This window comes from Balaenoptera acutorostrata, chromosome 8 (assembly GCF_949987535.1).
Source record: "Balaenoptera acutorostrata chromosome 8, mBalAcu1.1, whole genome shotgun sequence".
Classification (NCBI taxonomy): Eukaryota; Metazoa; Chordata; class Mammalia; order Artiodactyla; family Balaenopteridae; genus Balaenoptera; species Balaenoptera acutorostrata.
In genome coordinates, this window is record NC_080071.1 from 92,150,727 (window position 1) to 92,163,440 (window position 12,714).

Here is a 12,714-nt window from a genome sequence, read left to right on the forward strand (position 1 = left end):
GAGGGAGCCTCTGAGCACAGTCCTGGGCCACCTGGTGGCGACCACAGGTGTCCCCTTCTCCCCTTTCCTTGAACCCGCCCCACCCTGAAAGAGTGACTTGAGCGTGGCCGAGGAGAGCAGGCCCGTTCTGCCCGCGCCTCCCAGGGTGGCCCCTGCAGCAGGCAGGGCTCGGGGAAGCCACCAGAGGGTGCGCGTCAGGCCCGGGGCTGTGCCTCTTGCTGGATGGGACTGAAGCCTGGGACCCTGTGTGCAGCTGTGGGTGGGAGTGAGAGGGTTGAGAGCCGCCTTCAGGTCACAGGCTGTCCCGCCACCAAATGCAGGCGGGTGTTCTGAGGTGGACAAGCTCCAAGTCAGTCGTGGCTCAGACAGTCCCAGGGGCCCTTCCCAGTCCTGCAAGGCCAGGGAATTTTGCTCCTGACCTTAGAGAGAAAAGACCTGGGGACATACTTGGGGTGTTGGCTCGGATCTGAGGTGGCTTTCCCGCCCACGCTGGCCTGGGAGATACCTGCATCCATACAGCGTTTTTACACCTGAGGGATCAGCCCAGGCCCCCAGGTGGCCTCTGCTTGATGCCCAAGGAGGGCCCTCTGTAGCAAGCCCACCTCTCCTCTCGGGCAGGGTGGTCACCCTGATGGCGGGCTGCACTTGGGCCATAGGTAGCAGGGTCCTGGGGAGACAGATCAGGACACCAGGGTCTTCCTGAGAGCAGCAGCCAAGGCTCATGCCCATTTGTGGTCCAGAGTCCCGGCGTGACCCACATCGTGACCTTGACCACACTGGTGAATCTCACTCTCCCCGTCCGCACAACAAAGGGCCTTCGGTTCCCTTCCGCCCAGAGCTTGTTTGTGTCCCCTCCCGGCACCCAGAGTGGCAGGGAGATGGCACTCAGCCCCGTGGGTCTCTGAGTCTCCTTCCACCTTGGCGACTGGAGGATTGGAGGCCGGACCCTGCACACCCCCCCGAGAGCTGGCAAGGGTCCTTGGCTCGGGGGAATGCCACTTGTTCCTGAAGTGTCGCTCCCTGCGCTGACTCACTCCCCCTCTTCCTCCTCTCTGCCTGGTGCCTCTTGCCCCACAGGAGGACTTCCGGAATAAAGTTGAAGACTACATTAAGCGTTACGCCAGATGACAGGAGGAGAGGGCTGCGGGGCCGTGGACTGTGCGTTAGCAGTTTGTCTCCAGCTGAAGCGAGAAGGGAGGCTCCGCCCCGTCCTCGGCTCCGCTCAGTCCCGCTGGGCCGTCCCAGTCCTGCGACCATGCTGTCCTGAGGAAGAACCTCTTCACGACCGCCCGTTGTAGACAGAGAGTTCCACATAAATACAGCCAGAAAATGTGCTTGGGGTTCTAAAGAGTTGTCTGCTTACCTTAACATGTTTACTTTTTTGAAACTGTACTGTATAGGCTGTTAATGAGAGTCTTGAGAAGTTGTGATGAACTCAGCATTGAGGCTAGAGCTTGCTTCTCCCCTTCCCCCCCGTCAGTCCCCGCACAGGTGACGCTAACGATGTGCTCAGTGCAGCTCGCAGATCGGCGATCAGAAACCCACTGCAAACTGATTGGATGCGAATTCTCTTAGCTCCTTCCACGAATGTTGGCCCTGCCTAGATGTCGTGAAGCTTCCCAGAATGCATAGTCATTCACTGTAGATCTCTTACTGAAATGCGTATTTTATTTAATGTAAGTATATTTTGGAACAGATTTGTAATTTGTACAATTTAATGCTTTAATTATTTTTTTCTATTCTCATTTAGTTTGTATTTTCAATGTATAGAGCAGACAGAAAGATGTTGGGTCAAGCAACTATTGAAGAGAAATACAAAGAAAATATAAAAGACACAGTATTCGTTCTGTCCAAATGCAACGAGAATTTGGCTTTTGAAAATCAGCTCCTGTTTTCAGGTCCAGATGGGGCAAAGAAGTTTCGGGACCCTTTGAAGCTAGATCTGGATGAATTAAATAATAATAATAATAGTAGCAGGGAGCCCGTTCTCACGTGCTGCCCAGAGGAAGCTGGCTGGAGCGCAGCCCAGCCACGGGCGTGGTGTTTCTGCCGTGGTCATGTGTCTGTGAGCCACTGTGCAAGAGAGCCAGACCCTCGTGCTCTGGGGATGGGAGAGATACCTCGGGAATCGGCCCAAACAACGTCTGATGCCACTGAGACTGCCCCTGTGGGCTTCCGAGTTGCTCCGGTTCTGGGCCCCGTCTCGGGGGTGAGTCTCCCAGGCCTTGGAGGGCCGGGCATCAGTGGCACCACTTGGCCATTCCCGGGTCAGGTCAGCGCACTTCAGAGTCAGAACACCGAGGAGAGGTGAGTGGCTTCATTACAGCGTTTGACATCTGAACCCTTGGAATCATATGCAAAATAAGTATCCGTATGGTTTTGTCTGCTGCTCACCTAACACGCTCCAGTTTACCTGACAGCCTCCTTAGGCCTCTGGATTCCCCCGTCTACCAGCTACCCAGTCTGGCTTGTTTTTCTTAATTTATAACATAATCCCAGATTATGAGATCAGTCTGTCCTGGAGATCAGCGGGGGAGGAATTCGGGCCATGCGTCCCATTTGTAGCCAGGAATCATGCCCATTAGACTGGAGGGTGACCCTGGCTGACGGGCCACTCCGTCGGGTGCGCAGAGCAGGAAGGATGGGGCTGGTTAAGGGCATGGCGGTGTCTCGGGGGCCCAGAGCCTGTCAGGCACAGTCACCCTGGCGGGGGGGGGCGCTCCAGTTCACATACTTCAACTCACCAACTGGCCTCAGAGCCATCCTCTGCTAGGTGGGTCAGCAGGGCAGCAGCTGGCCGTCCACACGCCTGATTGGTGCCCCTGTGACCCAGGGCGCACCGCTCTCTGCCAGCTCTAGCCCGAGTCATTTCACATCCCCCAGCTCTCCCGGCAGCACCCTCCCCTGGTGGTGCGGACAGAGGTGGAAGAAATGGCAGCGCCCGTAGTGAAATGGAAACGTGTGTGATGCAGGTGAAAACTGTGCCCTCTGGACCAGACTGAAAGGGAGAGGAGCCCTTGTTAATTCTGACCTCACACAATGTAGAAAAATACTTGGCTTATCAGGGGTCAAGCAGTTCTTCAAAAATGACATTTCCACGTAACTGGATCATCCCTTTCTGTCCAGTGGTGATCTCAGAGGCATTTTACCTCCCTGCCCCCTCCCATCTTGTTAAGGAGCCCGCCCAGCTTGGCCCATCTCCGTGGGCCAGTGGTACTGTGCTGGGTGCTTGGCCAGCGGGGCCCGTGGCACCTTTTGGTGGCTGCAGGACACTGCCCTCCGGGACTTTTGGTTTCCTGGGGTCTTTTTCCCACTCTTAGGCCAAAGTAACATTTCTGGCTGCGGTCCATGTGCCCCACCAACCCAGAGACAGTTGATGATTTCTGATTTGCCGGGGGGTGGGTTGCCGAGCCTCTGGCCAGCCAGACCAGCCCTGGGGCCGGGTGGGGTGGGGCAGGCCTGGGGCGTGAAGCTGTGGCACAGCTCTGACTCTGAAGGTCAGCTGGAGCCCCACGACTCTACTGTTTAAAATGGGGTATGTCAGCTGCGTGTTTTTCAGGCACACTTAGAAGGAAACAGCTCCCCAGGGTAGCCCCCTCAGAAGGAGAAGGCTCGCATCTCGCCTCTCACCTTCCCTCAAACACACCCCCTGCAGGCTGCCTCCTTTGCAGCCTTTCTAAGGAGCTGGGCCGAGCGTAACTCGGGGGTCGAGCACTGACCTCCCGGCCTTGTGTCTCCTCTTTCCCTGCAGCCCTGGTCTTCGCACCTCCTGTGTGTTCCTTTCAGCCACTGTGCGTTGTTGCAGAGCGCTGGCCCCAGGGAGCAGTGTCGTGGGTTATGGGTAGCTTCACAAGACGCCCTGCTTTACCTGCCCTCATCTCCAAGCGCTGAAAGCCTCAGAGGCCTGCTTGTCTGATCGGCTGACCTCAGATAAGTCGGGCTTTGCACATGGCTGGAGAAGTCTGCAGTACAAATTTCATGTTAAAACGTTGCCCTATTCAGACCATTTGCAGTAGCTAAACTATTTTGAATGTAGTCTTTGAGAGGAACATGTCCCTTCGTGGTTGCCGGTTTCAGTGCTCCAAAGTGTCCGCGCATGTCTTCCTTTGCCCTTCGTTACACTCCCGGGGCTTGCACACTCGTCTAGGAAGACTTCACAACTTCGGGAGGCAACAGTGCCCTTCCCCGTGGCTTGGCCGCAGCCAGGCCGCTCTCAGGACATCTGGGGGCAGAGGCAGCATGTCTTTGTCTTAGGGCAGCAGAAGCGGATTCAGCAGTCCTTCTGCCGGCTGCTGGAGCCTAGCAAAATAATCTCGGAGGGCAAACTCCCAGGCAGTGGTGATCACCACAATGTGTTACGTGTCTTCAGGGGACAAATCCCAGTGTTCCCTGGGTTGCTCCATTAGCCCCACCCTTCTTTCTTTAAAGAACTGCTGTGAAAAAAACCAAATTCCTGTTACCATCAGAGTTTTTGCTGATTTGATTATCAGATCAAGCAGAATTTTTTTCTTATAAAAAGTCCAAGATGTTAGCCACCACAGGGGACACGGGTTCAAGCCCTGGTCCAGGAAGATCCCACACGCTGCGGAGCAACTAAGCCCGTGCGCCACAACTCCTGAGCCTGCGCTCTAGAGCCCGCAAGCCTAGAGCCCGTGTCCGCAACAAGAGAAGGCCGCGCGCTGCAACTAGAGAAAGCCCGCACACAGCAACGAAGACCCAACACAGCCAAAAATAAATAAATAAATTAATTAATTAATTAATTAAAAAAAAAAAGATGTTAACCACCAATGGCAGCTTCGAGACCCTTTCCCAGGTGGTGCAATCTGTTCCGGGGTCGTTTCACTTCCATCCACTTAAAAATGTTTAATCTTGGAAAGTCAGGTTTGCTACAAGTTCATTATTCATAAAGTAAAGTATCTAGTAAGATGCTAATATATAGTTTTAGGAAAATAATGTTTTCCTTTGCCAAGGAGGAACTCGGAAAATGAGAAAACCTGTCACACCCTTCTTCCCGACACTCCCGTGGCCCGGCCTCAAGCAAGTCCAGCAGGTTGGAGGGGCCAGTGCAGAGGGGCCCATATCACCTGGTGAGGTTACTGCTCACGCCCTGGGGATCCATGGGTTACCAAAATTGATTTATTGAAAGAATTGTAGTTTGAAAAAAGTTCTTCAAAAAACTCCGTGACAGAGGCCTTTGGGCACCTTGCATTGTTAAGAATGTCTGTTTATTCATGTCAAGCTGTATAAACTGAATTATAATTTCTCTTTAAATATCCATCTTAGGGCTCATTCACTTTCATTGCCAAATGCACTGGGCCAGAGTTCTTCCGGTAAATTCACTGTTCCTTTTGGTTTGGTTTGGTTTTTAACTTATGGCCAGTTGGAAGAAATAATCCATGTCCCAAGAGCTCCCGGTGCTGGAGGGGAGACTGCAGACAGGCCCCGTGCACTGCAGTCCAGGACGAATGCTGGTCCGGGGCCAGGGGCCCGCAGAGAGGGTTAGCACTGGCTGCGCGTGGGCCGGCACCTCGTGTTCCCCCCACAGGGCACATCCAGGGACGCTCCCCCTGCTCTGGTGCCCGAGTGAGGCCTGTTGGGTCTCCTCTCCGCCTGGCACGACTCACTCGTCTGTGTTGTATTTTTTGGCGCTGGATCTTCATCGCCTCGGTGTCAGCCCTCACCTTACGCACGACGCATCGTTCCCAGGAGATGCGTGGTGCTTGATGGCCAAAGATTGTTTTGTCTCCTAAGCCAGTTGTTACCAAACAGCTCTTTTTAGAAATTTGTTCCAACCTCAGTACCCCTGTTCACCTGCGTCTTTTCTTCCCCCAACCAGGATGAGGTTGGGAGCCGTAGCTGGGGGCAGCACTAGGGAGAAAGAGCCTTGATGCAGCCTATTCTGAAGCGGTTTCAGCCTCAAGTTCGAGTCTGAGCAGAGAAAGCCTGTGTCCCGGGCGAGCACGGTGGCTGGGTGGAGCCGGTGTGGTCACTGGTGTCTCGCCAGGCCGGTGACCGGGGTGTGACACGGACCACAGTCTCTGCAGAAGGGCAGCAGCGCAGGAAGGCCCGGCCACAGCCGGCTGAGACCAAAGCAAACGTGGGCGGCCGCCTCACGTGCTGCCAGAGGGCTTCCTACAGCAGCCCGTCCTGTGTCACGTCTTCCCACGCATCCAGAAGCACCTGGGCCTGGCACACGGAGCCCCCTGTGGCTGGGCCTGTCCACCCTGCCAGCCGCTGTGCCGGGGACCCTGGCCTCAGAGCAGTGCTTGCCCACCTTGTGGTGAGGCCCGCTCTCCCCAGACTCTGAGCTTCCCTCCTGGGGCTCCTTTCAGGATTCAGTTCAGGTGGTGCCCCCCGTGAAGCCTGTCTCACAGGCGGATGGGCAGTTCCTGGAGTGTCCTCATCTCGCCCAGGCTTCCAGAAGCACCAAGGAAGTGGTCCACGCTTGCTCGCATATGTATTTCTGCCTGTCCCGGGCGTTGGTCAGCATCTGGAGCACAGGGCCTCACCTTAGTCATCCGGCAATAACTGAGCAGGTTCTTACGATGTGATGACTTAACGTTGAGTAGATGTAGCAGGAGCTTAAAAGCACGAGTCCGCCAGAGGCAAGCCTGCTCGGGACAGGCCCCTGCCCGAGACGGGGCACGCCGGCAGGCCCAGGCCACACGGGCCGGCAGGCCACCTGCCCTTCAGCTGACAGACGCTGTGTCTGAACTGCTTGCTTAGCTTGAGTAAACGGCTCTGTGGAAAATCCTGCAGAAAAAGAAGGAACAGTATCCAGCAGACTCAGGATAAACATGACGCTGGGAATGAAGTGTAGGATTTAAAGAAACTTTTTCAGGGGAAAAGAAGTCCACATGTTTAGGAAAATGGAGTAAACAGCACCTTTGACCCGGAATCAAAAATTCATAAGGAGACTACAGGCTAAGATGAAATGGCAACAGAATGAAACTATAACCATAATAATAAATGCACAACAGTACAGGGCAGGACCGATGCTGGGAAAACAGAGCAATGACGTGGAGACAAACTTGATTAATTCTCCCAGAATGCAGACGAGGACAACAGAGACAAAAGCCATCTGCAGACAGAGGACAACAGGACAGAGGGGACTCGTGCTTGCGGCTGAGATGCAGCCACAGGACTGGATTAATCTCCTCTGTGTACCAGGAACAGGGACAAAGATGAACTAGGCATACTGTAAATTGCAATGTCACGATGAGTCATTCACGAAATGCAAATCAAGACCACTTCACACCCACAAAAATGGCTAAAATTTTTTTTAAAAAATGTTTTTTAATTAAAACAAAACAACCAGGCATCAAATGTTGCTGAGGATGCTGAGAAATTGGAATCCTCAGGTTAAATATAAAGTTACCATATTACCCGGCAATTCCACTCCTAATTATATAAGCAAGAGACCTGAAAATACATCTCCATGTGAAAACTTGTACGTGAATGCGCAGAGCGGTGCCCTTTATAATAGTCACAAACTGGAGACAATCCAAAGGCCCATCAAGTGATGAATGGAAAAGCGGAATGTGGTATAGCCAGGCAAAGGAGTAGTAATCGTCAGCAAAAAGGAGTTACTGATACATGCTGCAACCTGGACTGAAGCCTTGAAAACATTTTCCTAACTGAAAGAAGCTAGACACAAAGGCCACATGCTATATGATTCCGTTTGTATGAAGCACCCAGAAAAGGCAAATCTATAGAGATAGAAAGTGGCTTGTTGATAGGGGTTGTGGTGAGGAGGAAGAGGGGACTGAATGCTAATGAATACGGTGTTTCTTTTTTGGGTGATGAAAATGTTGAGGAATTAGATGGTGATAGGTGCATAACCTTGTGAATACTAAGTTTTACACTTTAAAAGGGTGAAATTTATGGTATGTAAATTATATCTGTTTTTAAACATTATTGAGAAATTAAGATGGAAAACTAAAAGTTCAGTTACCCACAGGAAGGCAAGCAAAAAGAAACAGAGTTGAGAACCAGATGAAACAGATAGAAAGCAAATCATAAAATGGTAGCTTTAAGATTTATTACCATTTAATAATGATATGTAAATGGTCTAATACACCCAAAGACGAAGACTTACAGAGTGGATTACTATAGTGTGGAGAGGTGTTACCATTGTGGAAAACTGGGTAAGGGACTCTGTATCATTCTTACAACTGCATTAAACCTACAAGGATCTCAATAAAATTTTAAATTAAACTATATACCCAGCACCCTAGAAGGTATTGATAAAATTGACAATACCTAGTAATCAATACAAAATTTCAGTGTATGCAAAGAAGCAAGAAAACAAGAGCCATGGCTAGAGGGGAAAAAAATCAGTCAGAACAGACCCAGAAATGACAAATATGTTAGAGACCAGAGCATTAAAACAGTTCCATAAGGTAGAGAAAAGATTATTCATGTTAAGTAAAGAGATGGAAAATATAAGACACAAAATAAGCTTCCTGAAGAAAAACACAAATGTGTGATGAAAAGTACACTGGATGGATGGGTTTAACAACAGATTACATACTGATGAAGAAAAGATTCATGAACTTGAAGATATAGCAATTAAAAACAAAATGAAAAACGGGGTGGGATCTAGGAAAAAAACAACCCTCAGAACTTCAGCTGTGGGAAAACTTCATACAGCCCAATCAACTTGTAATTAGAGTTTCCCAAAAGAGCAGGGGAGAGAGAAAATTATTTGAAGATACAATTACTGACAAATTTCCAACTTGGTAAACACTACAAACCTACGGATACCAACTTCAAAGTACAATAACATGAAGAAAATTACATCAAATCACATTCTAAGTTGCTTAAAATCAGTGACAGCAAAAATATTAAAAGCAGTCAAGAATAAAGACATAATTTATAAAGGGTGATTGCACATTTCTTGTTGGAAACAATGCGAGCAAGAAAACAATGGAGAAAAATCTTTATTGAAAGAAAAAACTCTAGAAAAAAAAGCTAGAATTCTGTATCTAGGGAAGATATCAAAGATGAAGGCAAAATAAAGATTTTTCTCATATGTACAAAAGCTGCAAGTCATACCAGCAGACTAGCACTGCTAGAAACTTTGAACAAAGTCCTCAGGCAGAAGGAAATGATACCAAGTGGAAATACAGAACCACATCAGGGTTTGTCAACCACAGCACAATTGACATTTGGGGCCAGATTTGGCCCCAAATTGGGCTATCCAGTGCATTGTAGGGTGGTTAGCGGCATATATGGCCTCTACTCGCTAGATCCCAGAAGCACCAACCCTCAGTTACAACAGCTAACATTGTCTCTATACATTGTCAAATGTCCCCTGGTGGGAAAGTCACTCCCAGTTGAGAATCACTATTAGATGGATGTTTCTTTTCTTAGTTTTCATCTCTTGATGCTTTTGAGCAATAATCTGAGAGAATTCCTATGCTCAGGCATTTAGTGCATTAATTCACTTTTTATGCCTATTCTATTCAGCCCATCTATTGATTTTTAAAAAATATTTATTTATGTATTTGGCTGCGTTGGGTCTTCATTGAGGCATGTGGGATGCTCCGTTGCGACGTGTGGGCTTCTCTCTAGTTGTGGCATGCGGGTTTTCTCTTCTCTAGTTGTGGTGTGCAGGCTCCAGAGCGTGTGGACTCTCTAGTTTGTGGCACGCGGGCTCTCTCGTTGAGGCGTGTGGGCTCAGTAGTTGTGGCGCATAGGCTAAGTTGCCCCGCGGCACGTGGGATCTTAGTTCCCTGACCAGGGGTTGAACCCGCGTCCCCTGAATTGGAAGGTGGATTCTTTACCACTGGACCACCAGGGAAGTCCCTCTGTTGATTTTTTTAAAAACAGACTTTATTTTTCAGAGTGGTTTTAGGTTCCCAGGAAAACTGAGCAGAACAGAGTTCCCCTATAACCCTGTCCCTATATGTCTAACCTCGTCTACTACCGACATCACACAAAGGTTAACATTTGTTACAACGAATGAACCTACATGGACACATCATTGTCACCCACATGCTACACTGGGGTTCACTCTTGGTGTTGTACATGAGTTTTCACAACTGTATAATTACATCTATTATAGTATCATTCAAAATGGTTTCACTGCCTTAAAAATCCCCTATGCTCTACCTCTCCATCCTTCCCTTCCCCCCAATCCCTGGCAACTCTACTGTTTTTAAACCTCAATTATATTTTATTTACTTATTTATTTAATTTATTTATTTTTGCCTGTGTTGGGTCTTTGTTGCTGCATGTGGGCTTTCTCTAGTTGCGGCAAGCGGGGGCTACTCTTTGTTGCGGTGCACGGGCTTCTCATTACGGTGGCTTCTCTTGTTGAGGAGCACAGGCTCTAGGCACGCGGGCTCAGTAGTTGTGGCTCGTGGCCTCTAGAGCACAGGCTCAGTAGTTGTGGCGCACGGGCTTAGTTGCTCCGTGGCATGTGGGATCTTCCCAGACCAGGGCTCGAACCCGTGTCCCCTGCATTGGCAGGCGGATTCTTAACCACTGCACCACCAGGGAAGCCCTAAACCTCGATTATTATAGTTTCTGTCTGATATGGTTTGTTTTTCTTAAACCCCAGAGTTATTTCAGCTTTTTTAAAAAATAAGTTTTATTTTTATTTATTTACTTATTTATTTTTGGCTGTGTTGGGTCTTCGTTGCTGTGCCTGGGCTTCCTCTAGTTGCGGTGCACGGGCTTCTCATTGTGGTGGCTTCTCTTGTTGTGGAGCATGGGCTCTAGGTGCGTGGGCTTCAGTAGTTGTGTCACGTGGGCTCAGTAGTTGTGGCTCGCGGGCTCTAGAGCGCAGGCTCAGTAGTTGTGGTGCTCGGGCTTAGTTGATCCACGGCATGTGGGATCTTCCCAGACCAGGGCTCGGGCCCGTGTCCCCTGCATTGGCAGGATTCTTAACCACTGAGCCACCAAGGAAGCCCTAAACCTCAATTATTATAGTTTCTGTCCGATATGGGTTGTTTTTTTTTTTTTTTTGCCTCACCACTCAGCATGTGGGATCTTAGTTCCCCAACCCGGCTTGAACCTGCGCCCCCTACAATGGAAGCGCAGAGTCTTAACCACTGGGCTGCCAGGGAAGTCCCGATATGTTTTTTTTACTGTTGTTCTTGTTTTATGACTGCCTTTAAAAAAAAATAAGGTATACCCCCTTATCTCCTTGTAGACCTTTCCTGTATTGAAGACACTCTGAGTGCTGTATGACTTTTTCCCCTTAGGTGTGAGTTCTGTTTGGTGCATTTACTACCTCATTTCCATGGAGGTGGCATTCCTCAAATGTTTGGTCTTTATTGGGCACTGATTTCGTAATTAAGACACCCTGTTAGGGCACCTGTTGCATCTGTTTGACCAGCCCGCTTGGAATTGTGGTGGCTGCTACCGCTTTTAGGAAGAGCGGAGAAGAGGCCACTGGTCCTCTGTGTGTGGGTATTGCCAGCCACGTGGGGCGCTGTCTTGTCTCTGACTTCACCACGACACTCACTATATCCACCTGGAAACACAAACCCTCTAACCGCTGCCTAACTGGTCCAAGGGGGGCTGGAGATGAATCAATCCCCTTGTCAGTGGTCTTTGGGCCCCTCCAGCTCCCATCCTTACGGCCTTCCATATAGACTTAGAGAATGAAACATGCCCCCCACCTTTGCTCTTAACCTCGTGCCCGCTCACTGCCTCCAGGACTTTACCTCTTGTTTCTTTTATCTTCAGCTTCCTTGTTAGCTACCTCCCGTCAGCTATAAACATGCTCAGTCTCTAAAACATTTCCCCTTCATCTTGTACCCCTTTTACCTCCTTCCTCCACCTTTTGAAGAGCTGACTGCCTTCTCCACCCTTTCTTGTCCTGTTCTTTTCTCAGCTCTGCATCATCCCTCCCCCACCACTGCTTTACTGAAATTCCTCTCGCTAAAACCATCAGTGTCTCCTGATTGTCTACTGAGTATCAGTAGACACTTCAGATTTCCTCTCAGCTGCACTTACACTACCTTCTGTATTTTGACACTCTTCCTTCATTCCCTTTCCTTTCCTCCTCTTTTGACTGGCCTTGAGCTTCTGTGTATCTATTTGCTTTTTATTATTATTATTTTTTTAATTCGAAAGGGTATTTTTTTAAATTAATTTATTTATTTTGGCTGCGCTGGGTCTTTGTTGCTGCACGTGGGTTTTCTCTAGTTGCAGCAAGCAGGAGCTGCTCTTCCTTGCAGTGCGAGGGCTTCTCATTGTGGTGGCCTCTGTTGTTGCAGAGCACGGGCTCTAGGCGCTCGGGCTTCAGGAGTTGTGGCTCGCGGGCTCTAGAACGCAGGCTCAGTAGTTGTGGCGCATGGGCTTAGTTGCTCCGTGGCATGTGGGATCTTCCTGCACCAGGGCTCGAACCCGTGTCCCCTGCATTAGCAAGCGGATTCTTAACCATTGGGCCACCAGGGAAGCCCTCTGTTTGCTTCTTAAATGTTGGTGTGTCCTTTGCTCCTGGCCGCATTTGGCAAGAAATGAGCTCGGTTTGCAAGCAAGAATGAAAGGAAATAAGGAGTCCAGAAATGTGGAGACTTGCAGAGCTGGAAAAAAACAACTTCTTCTGGACCCCAACAGGAGATCAAATTGAGCAAGTCTACAAACATCCAATTAAAATTCAATTTCTTGACAAAGCATTCCTGCATTCAAATTCTGGCTCCATTACTCCCCGTGTAAACTTGGGCAGATGCTGACCTTTTCTGTACCTGACTTTCC

General features: G+C 49.6%; 1 protein-coding gene across 5 annotated transcripts in view; it reads left to right on the forward strand.

Moving 5' to 3' along the window:
• The window catches only part of UBE2F (ubiquitin conjugating enzyme E2 F (putative)), a 50,939-nt gene extending 49,104 nt beyond the window's left edge, over nucleotides 1–1,835 (forward strand). For all 5 annotated transcript variants that reach the window (XM_057551206.1, XM_057551205.1, XM_057551203.1 and 2 more), the window contains one exon: nucleotides 1,078–1,835. In XM_057551206.1, coding sequence (XP_057407189.1) covers nucleotides 1,078–1,128 — 51 coding nt within the window. In that variant the 3' untranslated portion in view covers nucleotides 1,129–1,835. The remainder of the gene's footprint in view (nucleotides 1–1,077) is intronic.
• Nucleotides 1,836–12,714: the final 10,879 nt, after the last annotated feature.